We start from the raw sequence: 17,670 nt of genomic DNA, 5'->3' as shown, positions 1-17,670 counted from the left end.
CATAGCAATCATCACTCGCCCACGTTTTCACAACTACCACTCATCCACAGACGTTAATCGTCAATGCATATTCAAGTAGAATAACACAGTATAGTATGACACATAAACCATCTACTCAGTGAAAGAGCCCATGAGATGATACATATTATTATAGGACGCAATACGAAATAGGTTATTAAACTACTAATTTATAGTGCATAAAGTGTCTCTAGCTAAAAGTACATATCAATAATTACATCATTTACTTGTATCAAAACAACATTGCATATTACAATCTTGCATCAGAACAAAGTGATTCCACGCCTGCCAAATATTGAGTTATTTTATAAATAGCTATGCAGTAAGTCGATAGAGCAACATATCTCACCGCATTTTTATAGGGCGGTGAACAGCGATTCACCAGACGTTTAGTAACAACTATATTATTCACGAATTATTATAGAACATCAATCTCGTCAGACGGTAAGACACTAGTGAACGACAACAGTATTAGTGAAATATGTCTCACTAGACGAAAATTCTATCGTGTGAAATATGACTTACAATTGAGTACAGTAATAAGACATAAATGAACTGAAGTCCATCACACTTTTGATCATTATTAATTCAGAAATTATAAGACATTTTTTTCACTGGTGAGTAACCGTTCACCATACAATACTCCTTTAATACATTGTCAAAATGGTAAATCCTTAGGAAATAAAACTAATATTCGTCATACACCCGGTGCCCTGTATTGAACCACCATCAGTACTCTTCGTACTGAACCACGACTTGCCATATATTCAACAATGAACCGCGACGCGCTGTGCAGTTGGTATTGAACCAACGACCTGCAATGCAGTAGTAAATCATGAAACTTAATCTGTAAGTAGTGAACCGTGACTCGATAGACGTATATTAAAACATTTTAAGACTCGCAAAATATACAGTAGTCGATCGCAGCTAAACTGATGTTTGATCAAAAGTGCACTACGGCTCGTCATATAGTTAGTACAGAACCGCAACTCGTTTGGTGTTCAATCAATGTAAACGAGGCGTTGATTATTTTTATTATATAAGCAAACATATAGCAAGATAGGTCAGATATCTTTAAAACACATAGAATCAATTCCAAAAAGTCACAATATCACAATTATATATTTATATTCACTTTCCCACACAAAATGGTATATCACCGACTCTTTATGACAAGTTCAACTTGGCAAGTGCGTACGTATAACTAGTTAATAGATTTTTGATAACAATCGCGTATATATTTCATTGCTTTACGTTATCTATTGCCGCCTTCCAAACTAATGTTTCTTAAAAATAGAACTAGACATCTTAGCGTTTTATTATATTACATTACTGCGCCATATATATTCTTGATATTCTTATTAAAATCCAACTCTGTAGATACTCGGGGAAGAACGATAGTAATTTAAACATTTTGATTAACGATCTAACAATCTTACGATATCTCAAACGACCCTGACGAAGAAGTGATTAAACGTCAATACCTTTGCCAAATGTTGGTCACCAAATTTGAGTATATATAACACCCACCCTCGGTGAGGATGGCCTGATTCATTTAGTTGTTGAGTTGTTTCTTGTGTGTAGATACATAAATAACGCTATAGTGCTACAACAAATCGCTTTCTTCTCAGTCTAGAAATATCGTAAGGTAGCGAAAGAGCAAACGTCTTCCCATACAACTAACAGCAACATTGTAATGCCTGCTTTGCATTGATTACCATACCTGAATAGGAGATTGTTTTGACAAGACATATTACAAATCAATTAAGTTTTTCCAAGTGTGTATTTGCCATAATTACATATTGCTTCACAAGATATATGTCTTTTTACTGTACCATTATTATTGATATTGTAATACATGAAATACTTTTTCTACGTTGCACATATATATACATGTATATACATTAAAACATGTTAATAACGAGTCCGTTTTCACACACATACGTTTTCACATTCGCTCATTTATAACAGGAATTGTGTGACATAAGGTATACTTACCTTAATTAGGCATATTAATTGTAAACATGATCACCGTTTTTAATTAGGCTTTACTGGACAAAGGCAAACAAGTCGTACAAAATTATCCGGATGAAATGGTAAACCCATTTTTTTTTCTTACATGCAGGCCATAACGTCGTCCAACATTAGTAATTAGTATTAGTTTTATAATCGTGTGTGTTTTTATCTTTAGGGTAAGCTGTGTATTTTCATCATATACAGTATGACAATTTATTTTATTCATACCGCTTAACCAAAGTATGTATGACCTAACATATTAACTAACTATACACAGACAAATTGCCAGCCATTTTCAAAAAGAAAACATCTTCGTAAACAACAGCGGTTGGTGCAGATTTCTTCTACGACACGTTCGAAGCTGATAAATGTGGATGGATATTAAAACTGTATTTTAAATAATACTAAATAATGGTAATTCGGACATTGTATATCCGGATTTCAAAAATAAAATACTGAAAAATTTAATTTTAGCGGGGCTTGATTTTTCGTTGAATTCGTGTATGCACATTCCATCCACCCATTCATATATGTACATAGGGAGAGAGGAATGAAAAGTCTGGAATAAAATCACTGTCTAACCCATTCATCAATTTAAGTCAAGGATTGATATACTTAAAAATTCTTATATAATAGAGAAGATGTTTTCATATTTACTTCGAAGTTAATTTGCTTTTCTGAGACCTATTATTCTTGAAACACAGTACCCACAAAATGCATTTTTCAACCCACGAAAATTGAGCCCCACGAAAGTATCTAATTTTACAGCAACTTTTGAAATAATTGATGAAATGACAGCTATAACGTTAAAGATGGTAACTATGGATTTAATAGCGGTGATTTACAAAAGAATAATAGAAGGATATAAGACAGAGTTTATATGGTAAATGTTATTCATACACATTTAACGAGACGATGACTAATTCAAGGATGTTAGGAAACAGTATTGTTATACATCCTTATTGATGAGACTGATTTTCCAGGGCATTTGATATGAAGGATGTCTTTTTAATAATAACTATTTTGTTTTCTGTTTAGGATTTTTACCTACTAGCTTGACATTTTTTTCATATTTAAATCTGTAAGGTCAAAGGTTAAGTACAAATACTCTAGATAGTGACTGGATAATATTTCGGTTTACGAAATAAATGGATACAAGTAGTTTTTTCTGTGAATGCTGTTCTTTCCATGATTAAAATTTTTAGTAAGTTTACCTAATATTTGAAGCACAGATGGTGAAACGGTCCATAGATTCCCATGTTATATTTATCGTTATCGACATAGAATAATCATTCAAAAACAGCATTTACTATTAAATGTCATACGTCATAACGACAATATAATTATTTGTTTGCAGTTAACAACAATAAAGATAAGATTTCACCAACAGGTGGTAGGATATCACATTGCAGTAACCCGATGATGATCATGATAAGTCACAGAATTACAAAAACATTTAAATCCATTTAAATGTACATGAAAATGTCCATCAAGCATATATACAAAATAACGATACGCAACAGACCATACTTGTATCATTAATACAAGTATGTTAATAATAACATAATATGAAATAGACCATAGTTGTACCATTACTAACAGTCTATTGATAATAGGATAACATGAAATAGACCATACGTATATTTTCCTATGTTGATACTGCATTACACACATATATTCAAGAGCTGACTAGTAATCGAAAACATTGTGTCAAGTTTAAAAGATTTTTATATATATAATATATTATGCTATACTCTAGCAACAGTAGAACTTATATAGTATATATTCTATTTTTTTCAAATATCCCGTAAAACCGTTAATAGTAACATGGTTTATAAGATAAACTTAGTAATGTTTTAATATACAAACATCTCAATATCAATAACACTTTATAATCAATATTTGATTTTCTAACACAAAACATTTTCTTAAGCCAAGTTAGTAACAACTCTGACATACTGCATGTGACTTTAATTTCTGACATCCGTGACTTTTATTTGACAACGCCGACCCAAATTATCAACACATAAAAATCACGGAGAAGGCAGATATCACCATGGACAATTTGTTAACATATTAAAAAGGAAACTTCGGAGATGACATTTAATAACAAAGTATCCAAAGAGAGAAAAAAATCTTTGCATATACTTGATTATATACATGGTATGATTTAACGCTTTCAAGAGATCAATGATAATATTTCTAAGTTGTTTGGAAGCAAACACTAAAATGGTGTCCGAACTAACTGGTGGATAAGTAATGGGCCCAGTATACAAGATTAAACAGGGCAAAGAAAAATGGAAATAAAAACCGGGAGGCTACATCCAGGTACATGGCAAACACCATTCCCGACACCTTTTTACGTTGGATTGTGGGGTCCCTTTCCGGATCAAGTCTCATTTCACCGTCCTCGCCGACTAGGATCTGAAATAGGAATGATACTCCTAAAATAAATATGTTTTAGCTTTTTCTGGTGAATAAAACCGCGAAAAAAAATATTTCATTCATTGCCATCCATATATTTCATAAATTTCTTGAAAAAAAAATCCTTTTGTATCGAAATCTTGTGAACTAATCAATAACCCGTGCTGTACAGTAAAATAGCAGGTTGATTTTAACAGGCTTGTATATGGTATTCATTATTAGCATCTGTATTATATCTGTGACGTCGTAGGCCAAACACATATGCTACATATCAGTGCTCGGCTACAGACTAAGGTTCTTTTACGACGTGGATGTCATGGAGAACTAATTGTTATTAATAAGAACTGAATTTGTTATTGTATTCTTGTGCCAGTATAAAATTGTCAAATTACATCACTTATAATTAAATCATCCATTTCTTAACAGTCATAAAACAGTATAAAACGGCATTGATTTCTGCTACGGTTTGCAATACCACAAAACCATTACAAAAAATAACGAAAATATTGAGCTAGTCTAACGACGAAACTTCAGCTCAACTTTTATTGAAATGAAAACGCTTTCAAAGGAGCTATATATAGATATCATTGTCTATACAGTAATAATTACGTTATGTAGGTTATGATTAAGTTAAAATGATGTGTACAATCTCAAACGTAAATGAAGAAGTGTTTCACCATTCAAACACTCATAAGAAACCTTTGGTACCAGGATTTACTGCTGTTAAGAATTACAGTAATCTATAACGCATGGATCACCTGGTATATCTGAAGTTGGTATGTCATATTTGAAAAGCGATGTTTTATAATAAGAAATGGTGTGTGCATAACCTGTATTGTATTTGAAATGCAAACATATTCTCATAACTGTTAACTCATTTTTTATGAAACCATGCAGCGCCAAGTACTTTTATTTTACAGTTATGGCTAGCACATATTCTCTATCAAGCTTACCCGATATGAGTTTTATGGGCATTTATATACAATTCTTTGTCTTAGATATTTATTATCTCGTTTAGCAAATGGTAATGGACATTGAATGGATACATAAATATAACAAATGGTGAGGTTTAACATATCTAACGAAATTACTGACCCTCTTTTCTATTTCTTCGTAATAGTTATGGAATAGATAAGATACGTTATCTGTATTTTTGTATCAGAATGAGGTTCAAAATGATAATAATTCAGATTTTTTATTTTTAGATCTCTTGAGATATTTCTTCCTAATACATTTTTTTTTTTTTTTTTTTTTTATTGATAACTTACCTCAGTTTTCGGCTTTTTCTTTTTAGAACCTGGTTTGAGTATATGAAACATACTTTTAACTTTCAATCCCTTATTATTGTCTTTGTTACTGAGAACATTCGCCACAGCAAACTCTATCAGTGCGGCGAAAACGAACAAGAGGCACACAGACATCCAGATATCTATAGCCTTGGTATAGGAAACTCGAGGCAGAGAGGCGTTCACGCTCGAGCTTTGTGTCGTCATGGTAAGCACGGTTAGAACTCCTAGAGATATCCTACCAGGTACGGCGTTGACGTTCAGCCAGAATGATATCCATGACAACATAACAACAAGGATACTTGGGATATACATTTGCACCACGTAATACCCAATGTTTCGTGCCAAGTAGAAGTCCGTCCGTAAACCACTGTGTCGGGCTAGAACAAAGAAACAGACCTGTTTTTAAAAACGCATTGTTTTTTGTTTTTTACTTGTCTTGTTGTTGTTTTTTTTGGTTTTTTTTGGAAGGGGGGGGGGGGGGTTTGTTTGGGGGAGGGGACTGATATACATACTAATAATGATTAAATAAAGAAATTATTAAGAGAGTGCATATCCCTCTGGATAGTACTGGGATAATTGCTCTTCAAGAAGATATCTATACGATATCATTGTATTTTTTTCGAACCTGTGTAATACTATAGATGTGGTAATTAATTATTTTTAATGTGATTTTTCTCGAAAAAAAAGGATTCTTTCATCTCTATCAATCTTCAATTCCATCGAATGCAATTAGTACCACACTGGTCTTTCTCTGAACTTTTACCCTGTTACTCTAAATGTACTCTCCAGAAAAACAGTAAGAGAATTGTACCATAAGATCCTTTTCGCTCTCGCTTGAAGCTGGTAGACGCGATGTCGTACACCTCGAACTGAGGTAGAGTGATCTCCCGGTTAATTTGTACAGCGTCTTCAGTCCCATCCGTTGTATTTTCTCCTATCCATTTCATTATTATATTGTTTTCATCGTAGCTAACTGTAAAACAATTTTAAAATAAACAGTAATGTCATCATAATTTGAGAATTTTTGCGTGGTGATTAAGTAAGATAATACTCGGCTTTTACACAGAATTAGACGATCTTTAATTGGTGTTAACATGGCATCTATAAAAGTGCAATAATTGTTTAGATGTTTTATCACATCTTAAGTTATTACTCTATCTCATACTAGGTATTACAACGATGCCTTAAATGGGTGAAATCGTTAATTCAATTTTTTTTCCTAAACATAATCAAATTCGCTGAGAATTGGTTAATAAATATCTTTATCTGTTGGTTATATCACACATCTAAATTAATATCAGAATCTAATATGTATGAAAATTGCGAGTAAGTATCAATATTTTTACTGAAATATCAATGTATGGAATCGTATTCCAATTCGTCTTTGTTCGACGGAATGTTTGGTAAGGTTGACAATACTTACACTTTCTTTCACGGAATGATTGGTAAGGTTGACCATACTTACACTTTCTCTGAGGGAATGATTGGTAAGGTTGACAATACTTACACTTTCTCTGAGGGAATGATTAGTAAGGTTGACAACACTTACACTTTCTCTGAGGGAATGATTGGTAAGGTTGACAATACTTACACTTTCTTTGACGAATCAATTGGTACAGTTGACAATACTTACACTTTCTCTGAGGGAATGATTGGTAAGGTTGACAACACTTACACTTTCTCTGAGGGAATGATTGGTAAGGTTGACAACACTTACCCTTTCTCTGAGGGAATGATTGGTAAGGTTGACAACACTTACACTTCCTCTGAGGGAATGATTGGTAAGGTTGACAACACTTACACTTTCTCTCAGGGAATGATTGGTGAGGTTGACAATACTGACACTTTCTTTGACGGAATTATTGGTAAGGTTGACAATACTTACAACTTTCCATTATAATAGGGCATTGTTGTTCATCAAACGGGTAATGGTGTAGATCCATTGGGCAACTTAGTGTCAGTGAAAGTCTGTTGGGAAAACAAAAGTAAACAAATAAATGCATATATCTTTGCTTATATTTAAGAGAGTCATTAACAACCAGGCAAAATGTGTACGTGTAATTGAAGTTTAGTTTCCTCCCTATCATTTTTATTGAGTACCAGACATTTGTCTATGCCAATTCAGTTTAAATAGCCCCACACATTTTGATAATGATTATTGACGTTGGTGACGTAACACATTAAAACAATAATAGACCATGACATTTAATTTTACGTTAATTGCATATGAAATTTAAACAATAACGAAACTTGACTCGAACATTTACATAAGTGATTATGGCGCCTGTGTCAAAGTGTTTGAGAACACAAACTTGACTTACTTGTACTAACAAGAGCATAGGGGTAGTTCGGCCGTTTGAAAAGAGGCCGAAGTCAGATTCGAAGAGAATATTCATAATCAAAATTTTAAGACATTGCAAAGTGAACTATTTATTTTCTCCAAATGTGAAATACTGTTAAGAGCTCACATTGCTTGATAACTACAGAATCGTTCTAAACGGTTCCTTTTACATGTGTGCACAAACAAAATGATGTACCGCCCTATTGGAGTCAGAAGACAGGCTAATGATCACGCGTCCACCTCTAACGACATGGGCTGCACATCCTTACATAGTACAATGTACTTACCTCGCTGTGTAAGATACCTTCCCATCTCCAAATATCCTAAGCATTTTGTTAGGCATGAAAACGTTATGGAAGAATGCTTTCTTTTCGTTTGGGAAATATAAATCCGGAACCCATAAATTTGCTAATCGTTTAGAGTCTGCTTCGATGTATGAATTATTGTCCGTCAGACGTAGCCATGTAAGGAAGCGGAGGTCCTGCCACATCAAATGTATAAAAATACTAACGGTGAAATCCTGAAACAGAATAAAGAAGAAGAGATTATACCCCTGCCCATCAACTCTTATACTTTCCAATACACGACAACGGCGTAAGTTACATATTTCTGTATATATAGTTATCAACGGGTGATTAGGTAACGAGGAACGTCGTGGTGAGGTTCTCCCGTACATAGATAACGTTCAATTTAATATCGATGAAGTTGTATAACAGTATAGCAACGAACGCACATAAAAATGGCACATGCCGGTTAAGACTAAATAAAGAAAAAATACTATCAAGATACGAAACTAAAGGAACTAGCTTTATAATACGAAACTAAAAGTTGAAAATATAATACGAAACTAAAAGTAGAAAATATATTACGAAACTAATGGTACTGAATTGATGTTTGGACACAGATATTTCGGCAAATAAGTTTCTAATACATTTAACTTCTAAATTGTTTAATGTCCTTAACAGTACGTCGCTTAAATATGATAATATATCGAAACAACAGATGACTTCATTACAATCTTTAGTTTTAACAGATTGATGTCTGTTTTAACAACTTACCATATTAGCCTCATTGATAGAATCAAAGCTGTCCACATATAGTTCACATTCCACCTCCGTCGGGAAAGCTAGTACCAGAAAAGAGATGTTATTAATTAATGTAATTAAAAAAATCTAAAATACAATGCAATACAATACAGTGCATATATCGGCCAGTTTAAATGACATCATTCAGTGTTGTAATGTGACCTTTAAGAATGAAATCATCAGAAATGGCTGATTTAAAAGTAATTCTGGTTAATGATTGAACATTTCAGCCTTTAGCATCACTGACGTGTCCTAGGAGGGCAAAACAGCTGTATGATGTCTCTAATGATTGAACATTTCAGTGCATATATCGGCCAGTTTAAATGACATCATTCAGTGTTGTAATGTGACCTTTAAGAATGAAATCATCAGAAATGGCTGATTTAAAAGTAATTCTGGTTAATGATTGAACATTTCAGCCTTTAGCATCACTGACGTGTCCTAGGAGGAAAAACAGCTGCATGATGTCCCTAACATCACTGACGAGTCCTAGGAGGGCAAAACATCTGTATAATGCCCCAAACATCACTGACGACTCATAGGAGGACAAAACAGTTGTATGATGTCCCTAACATCACTGACGAGTCTTTGGAGGACAAAAAAGCTGGATAATGTTCCTGACACCACTGACGTATCCTAGGAGGACAAAACAGCTGAATAATGTCCCCAACATCACTGACGAGTCCTTGGAGGACAAAAAAGCTAGATAATGTCCCTGACACCACTGACGTATCCTAAGAGGACAAAGCAGCTGTATGATGTCCCTAATATCACTGACTGAAGTTGTGGACAACGTGGTACTATATTGTGTGTTTTTGTACAATAAGAACAATGAATTTCTACATATCAACGAAATCGTAATTCAAATTCATAATCAATTCAACGATAGTAAAATTTAAAAAGTATCAGTAGATTAAGACCAGATGTCCCAAATGTGTAAGCGTCTTCTGCTTCATCGACGACACCCGCCATACAAATCTAGGTCACGGCGACACCCGCCATATAAATCTAGGTCAAGTTAAGTCAAAATCTCAAATGAGATTTAGGGGCTGACAACGAACCACTCGACATATCAACAAGCATGACATACGTCTCACTTACAATTTCCTGTATAAAACGAATTTACGATAGTAATTTAAACCAATTAGTTTGGTTATTTTTTATCCAACATTTAAAACTTATACAGCTAGGTATGGAAAGTCGGTACCTAATATGATCTTAATTATTGATATTTTCATATTTTCTAATTGTGATAATTTATTTATTTTTTCCTTTTCTTTTCATTCTGTGAATATTTGTTAAAGCACTACTGTAAAGCATTATTTTCAGGTTCCATTGTTTGTTTTTCATGTTAAGTTTAAGATTATTTATAGAAAATAAATTTACTTCAGAAATGGCATAACGTATTTGTCAGCGTTAAATATAATAAACTTCTGGCGCGGATATCTAAGCTTAACTCATTTATCAATGTCATTATCGAACCAAGAACATCTGCGCTAGTGCACTCTGCCATTCAAAATTGCACAAGACGACAAAAAATATGTTTTAAGGTGTATTGGAAACGTTTGGGGGCACAGATTAGTGAAACTATTTCATTTTAACAACATACCGTGAGAGATATATCCATAAAATACCACCAAACAGACCCGGGGGTAAGGTAACGGATTTATTACGAGATGTTATTACCATCGGTACACGTGTATTGCACAGATTAATATAGGGCACAATGACACCTCTGTCGGCATTGTTTTAATCGAAGCGACGTCTGGAAACATGGTTAGTTTCGTATCTTTGCATTCACATGTTTGATAAAACTGTATTTGTATACACTGTATTTTTCATTTTGCATAACTGTAATTATTATTTGGTCTGGTATTTGAATTTCCACTACTCGTATACTTTTTTATTACAAAGATTACATATATATTCTAGTATTTCCATTCTTTTTATAAGTACTCATATAGCTCATAGACTGCTATATACAAAATTATCATCTTTGTATTTACATTTTGCTTTTCGGTCTTCATTGACTGGAATAATATAACGTCATAACACGCAACGCCAATGGTCTCATTGTGACACCACGTTTTTCGTGCAATTTAAGGTATTTTCATTGAGGTATGAAAATAAAAACTCAACTTATCAGAAAACTGCATTCTGCAAGCAAAAAATGTAAAATCAATTATGAAATTTCAAATTCATAAAGTTACAATAAATTTTACTTCTTGTGAATTTCTAAAAATGTTTTTTAAGTGTGCCGTCACTCTTTTTTTCTGTCAATTGTTTGATTGCATTCATATTGATGATAAATTCAACCTGACGACCGTTCAATGGTAACATAACGACTTAAGTACAAACCCATGATGACATCATTCACTGTCAGATAACGCGCGTGAAATGTACGTGCAGCTATGATGCCATAAACTATGACAAACGATGTTAATTTATCTCCAAAGAGAAAATAAAGCTGCAACAAGAAACCGCAGTACGGAACGCTACCTAAATGTTTTATGTGGTACCTTAGCCATTGTTTGACTAGAAGCCAACACTCGCAACTTTAAAACATAAAAACCCGTGCTGGAACAAACTCGTATACCATACACAAAAATGCATTGGTGTCAGTCTTCCACTTGTGTGTAATTGATTTTTGCACTATAGATCTTGTAGCAGTACTACTTCGAAAAGTCCAACCAGTTTACAACTGTTTTAATGTAAATGTGTCTGTAAGCCTCTAAGCGATACTACTCCGAAAGGTACAGACTGCAGTTCGGTGATGCTTTTAATGTAGAATATTTTTTTAGGATTTCTAGAGGCTGCAGTTTGAAAAGAACCCACAATTTGCAGCTGTTTTGGTGTGGAAACATCTTTATGCTTCTAAGAGATATTGGTTTAAAAAAACATCTCATGATTTTTAGCCGTTTAAAATGTTGAATTATATTTATGATACTTAGCGATAAACGTTTAAAGATAACAAGCCAGGTGTTTGATGTAGACTTATCATAAAACTACACAGTGATAATAGTTTGAAAACAACAGCCAACAACTGCCGCTATTTTAATGTAGAAATAAAGCCTCCGTATCCACAGTTTAGAGGTATTTCAATATTAGACTCCCTGAACACTTCTAGACATACCATTGATAATATCTTAGTGTCGGGCGGTCTATTGACGATATTATTACATGCATATTACATGTATTCAACACCTTCACAATCTATAGTTCTTATGAGATGGTGCCCATGCACTTTCGCTTCTCTATTCTTAGGTTCATTTTTACTTTCCTGACCTCTTTCTGGATTTCAACACTGACCCCTAGCATCACTAATGAGTCCTAATAAGACGTAACAGTTGTATCTATTACTAAAGTTAAAATATTATATTGAATACGGTGTCTTTTGCACAATACCTGTATATCGGAAGTCAATACAAGATATTTCTAGAAACAGCGTAGCTACAATTTTGACATACATGTACAAATGTACACAACATCTTAAAGTTAGATAACGGATTTTTTATTACTATCATTAATGATATTTCTGAACATTTTCTTCAGATTGAAAAGTATGGTTTATATTTGGATTTTGTTACACAACCAATCCAAATGTTTATACGGTATTTACACTGTCACCTTCATCAGACAAAAACAGATTATAGACGTCCCGTATAACTATTTATCAGTAGCGATATCCTTACGTAAAATATCATTAATATGATTATTAAAACAAGGTTTTTTGACCCGGTTCTATCGTGCAGTTAAAAATACATGAAAAAAAAATGTCATTAGGAATGTCGAATTATAGATACTACCTTTATTATATGTCAGTTATCTATTTAATTTAATTAACGAAAAATATGCAGTTTCTAAGAAACCAATATGATACGTCACTGATATAGACCTCTTGAAATATTTGCTGTTAACAAATGCTACCTAAAATCCGTTAACAACACTATGAGGCTGGAATTTAAGTGGAACGGAAATGGAATGAAGTTCTTTACTTTCGATTTACCAGTAGTTAACACTGTGACACCATGCCCGTCGGTCTAGTGATGTAACTTGTTAACATATCTGTATTCCAATTTGATACTTTGTTAGGATAAGTGATACTATAAATCATCAAGATGATCCAGTTCCTTGTAGCGAGGTACCACCAGAGCATGTTTCAGACTATACAAAGAGGCTATTGAGATAGGACATGTGTCCCACAAAGAATATATTTGAGTAATACGTCATATTATAATGCACATACGTCACACCAAATAATGAGACAATGACGTCAGAATTAACACAATGGATGGCAATTCATGATTTCGTAATGACATATACACTATTCTCATATCCCATATACAACAATTACTGTGATGAGAGAGTCTGGTTGCTCTTAACATTTATTCTAATTTTTTATATATCCTTAATCAAACAATCAATATAATTCATATACGTGCATTATATTCGTTTCAAATTTAATTTTATCTCATCTGCGTTTTATTTTGTATGTCAAGAATATATTTCAAAATGGCACATGATGCCGGAACCTCCTATCACTTTGTCGTTAACAGGCTGACATACTTCTCATTAACCCACCCAATACCATTGTATCACTGAAGAACACTTTTTTCGTACTTGGCTCCTTTACGGTACACAAGCACGTACACTGTGGCCACTATTTGTCGTGGTATAGCAATAATGATAATTCTTTGATACACGTACATTGTATTCCTCATCTTAGTGTGTACTTTCTCTATCCTCTTTTAAATTGCTCATATTTCCATTTAACTGACATTTGAAATACTGCATGGTAGCAAATTGTAAATTCAAGACACGACAACTTCCGGGTTGAAAAAAAACAGTATTAAATGTCAACGACATTTTTCATCAGTAATTGATTCTAAATGTGTCATTTTTTTTATTGATTTACGTCATTCTTATTTATTGCAAAAATGGGATTTTTGACATTCATGCTTTCTAAGTCTGGTAAACGAAATAAAACATCATTCACAATCTGAAATATGAGCTTTGATGTTGTCGCAGAAAACAGCGCCGAAACCTGCAAAAGAGTAACCATTTCTGCATTGCAGTAGACCGAATGACTGTTGTTTGATTTAAGTTGACGATCTCGGATCACGTTAACCGCTGTTTGACAATCGTTTAGACAGTCACGTGATATCGTTAAGATTCTGCGTTCTCTTTCCTGATATTTCTAGGCGATACGAGAGAGCAACATCAATTCTGGCATCGTTTACAACACGAGAAAGTGTCAAGCATACTAAATCCTTGATCGAACGATTAGAGCTGTAATATCTCGTGCCGAGCAGAGCACGTGCTGTATCGTGTGTAGGGCGTATAATATTACTAATCATACGTAACCGGGCATCAAACAAACCACTTTGTGCAAATTCACGAAACAAATTGAATCGTGAAAATAGGAAGTTGAAATTAGTCAAAAATCAAGAACACTGGTAAAACATGAGCAACCAATGTTAGGCGCAATGATTACAGGGTGTGAAATTTCTTTAAAACGCAATCTGCAATGTTAAAGAATAGTGAGTAAATATCAATTTTACATAAAAACCATACTGTGTGTAATCATTAAACCCATGAGAAATCTACTTTTCAAGTGTGGGATAAATCTGTGAAAATTAAATCAAACAAAGATGGAATTGACTGAGAAAAATATTTGCCTATTCCATTGTTTCCATGAAAGGTAAACCTTATTTCTGTCATAAGGTTTGTGAAACCGCAAAAGTTTAAAACATTTTTTTAATAACGACACCATTTTATATAAGGCTTGTGTCACAAGAACAAAACAGAATATGCTGACGGTTTTGTCAGTGTAAGCTCAAAACTGAATATTAATTCAAAGATACGAGAATCTGTATAGGACGTTCGGAATAATATAAGGTTCCTTAGGATAAGTGAATTTTCTTCCGAAAGTTAGCAATGACGTCCTGGCAAATATACCACGGAGAACTTGGACGGGACATGTATTCAGTGAAAAGGAGAGACACAATACAAAGATGTTGGACCTGATAAAGGAAGCAAGCATGATAACAATTTGACTTCATACAGAAAAATGGGCGTGTGCAAACAATGTTCTGTATACCGGAATGTGCCAGAGGATGACACTACGGAAATAACTCGAAAATAAATGATCGATAATTGGTCCATCAATATAAATCAAATAGTATATCTGGCATTTCTGTGAAAATCTTCCTGATATTACTAGTATACAGTTCAGTGAACACATGGGGAGATATAATATCTAAATTAGGAGGGGTAATTGTCTAGAGATGTTAATATACACCCACATGTATCCCCTGGACACTAAACACGACTGTTACTGCCGGGAGTTATCGCCGATATGACCTGAATCGTTGGCCCCATGAGTGGTTATTTATGTGTAAGGTTCGACTGAGTTTGCCAAAGCTCGCGACTTTGACCCGTGGACCAAAGGCAACGAGTGCCTGTAATGTTCCATGAACTATATGTTGACCTTTATTAATTGTACGGGGAATATAAGCAAATGGAATTATCATAGAGGTTAGCACTGTATATACCGAGGAAGTTTGAAAAATGGGGAGCCAAATTTGGTTCATCTTTGACAAATCGAGTTAAATACTCAATTATAACAGAAAAGAGGCTTTCTAAGCAGTATATTATGTTCTTCCCCGAGTCGAATTGTCGTGAAAATGTGGTCAATGGAGAGCTATCTAGACTAAATAATGAACTCCAGCATACTGGCAGACAAATATTGACATTTGAAGGAGGTATAATTAAGCTCGATATATATATTTCGTCATTTGTGTTACATTAATATATCTGCTCCGTTTTACTGCTGGTATAATCCCACTTCTGACACCAGTTGTTACGTCTGATACCAATTGTTTAGTTTCCTTATCTTTACATAAGTTCAGTCCTCGTTGTCAGGCCGAATTACAACACACAGTTTATTTCAGCTACATGCATATGACATTTATTGTGATGGCACAGTATTTTTTTTTTTTTTTTCGGAAAAAATACATCTAAACTTCAGGCTACACTAGTTACTTTTTATATCGATGCACACTCTGATTAAGTAAAAGACGCGTTATGGAATGAGAAAACGTTGAGAGCCATAATAAACAATGAAGACACAAAATATGTAAAAATTGCAAAGCATAAAATATTTTTAAATGTGCTGTAAAAAGGACGGTTTCTTTTCTTATTTTCGTATTCAAATTTTAGCGTATCGTCGAATTTAACAAATTAGCGCAGTTATAAATTGTCCCATCTAAATTATTTTGTATTGAAAAAAAAAATGAGAAAATAAACACGAAATCATTCGCGCTTACATTATAACATCAAAATTGTCTGGCACAACACGATGGGTACTATTGCATTAATACTTTTTTTCTTGTAATCTCCTCATTAAATATTTATTTACTCGGCCATATGTCAATAGTGACATTAATGGGACAGATGTCTATAGTAGTATTAATCAGATCGATATCCCATAATATGTCTCTCCCAGTGGAGTTATAAAGGTCAGAAATCCTCGTTAGAATAATATCACGCAATAAATTGATGTGAAATATAATTCGTATCAATATAACAATTGAGATAGCTTAAATCAAAGTATCATATGTATTTCGTATTGTATCGTATGATTATCATTGTTGAATGGGAGAAAAGCGAAAATACAACTTATCGAAAGTAGCAACCGTTACAGTAATCGTTATGCAAATCTATAAGTAAAGCCGCGATTTATTTATTGCACATATTTTACATGTTCAATATTTCTCAATAGGCAACAATGCAATGACGTGACGTCAACAATACAATGACGTCACAGAAACAATACAATGCCGTCATGGAAACAATACAGTGACGTCATAGCAACAATACATTGACGTCTCGGAAACAATACAATGACGTCATAGCAACAATAAAATGACGTCATGGAAACAACACAATGACGTCACGGAAACATTACAATAATACCTTGGCACATGATTAGACAACCAGGCATAACACCTCACCTTGTCCTTCGGGTGGATATTTCTCTGTCACACCGTCTAGGTAAGGAATTCTGTAGTCATTTACTCCTAAGGATCGGAGACAACCCGTATACCAGGTATATCCCAATGACAGAAATTAAACCTCTGGTCACAGTGCATATCTATGTTACCATTACATGTGTCACAATCGGGGTCCAGGTCAAAAAAGACAAACCGTCTTCACCTTATAATTGTTATTTCATACACTAGAAAATAGTTTTTGTTAGGAAACATACTTTTCATTATGCTAAAATTCTAACATAGCCATACATTTCAAATTGAAAATGCCGTACATACCTCAGCTGAGTGGAGTTTGTATACAAAATAAAAAGAGAACACGTTTGTACTTGTTGCCCTTTCGTTTTCAGTTGTTAAAAAAATGCTAAGAGCATGATATAACAGCACCAATACTGACAAAGTACTCTGTCAAAGAGCATTGTCCGCAACGGTCTCTGGGGTGTTGT

General features: G+C 33.8%; 1 protein-coding gene across 1 annotated transcript in view; it reads right to left on the bottom strand.

The window, feature by feature from the left end:
* Window positions 1-3,778: 3,778 nt before the first annotated feature.
* The window catches only part of LOC117329630 (glycine receptor subunit alpha-2-like), an 86,695-nt gene continuing 72,803 nt past the window's right edge, over window positions 3,779-17,670 (bottom strand). Inside the window, exons 3-8 of the mRNA XM_033887656.1 lie at window positions 9,147-9,214; window positions 8,376-8,608; window positions 7,633-7,715; window positions 6,559-6,720; window positions 5,727-6,124; window positions 3,779-4,458 (exon numbers count right to left, since the gene is read on the bottom strand). Coding sequence (XP_033743547.1) covers window positions 4,276-4,458; window positions 5,727-6,124; window positions 6,559-6,720; window positions 7,633-7,715; window positions 8,376-8,608; window positions 9,147-9,214 — 1,127 coding nt within the window. The 3' untranslated portion in view covers window positions 3,779-4,275. The remainder of the gene's footprint in view (window positions 4,459-5,726; window positions 6,125-6,558; window positions 6,721-7,632; window positions 7,716-8,375; window positions 8,609-9,146; window positions 9,215-17,670) is intronic.

Source organism: Pecten maximus, chromosome 6 (assembly GCF_902652985.1).
Source record: "Pecten maximus chromosome 6, xPecMax1.1, whole genome shotgun sequence".
In the NCBI taxonomy this organism is placed as follows: domain Eukaryota; kingdom Metazoa; phylum Mollusca; class Bivalvia; order Pectinida; family Pectinidae; genus Pecten; species Pecten maximus.
The sequence above is the reverse complement of the archived record's forward strand: the minus strand, read 5'-3'. Positions and strand labels throughout refer to the sequence as shown.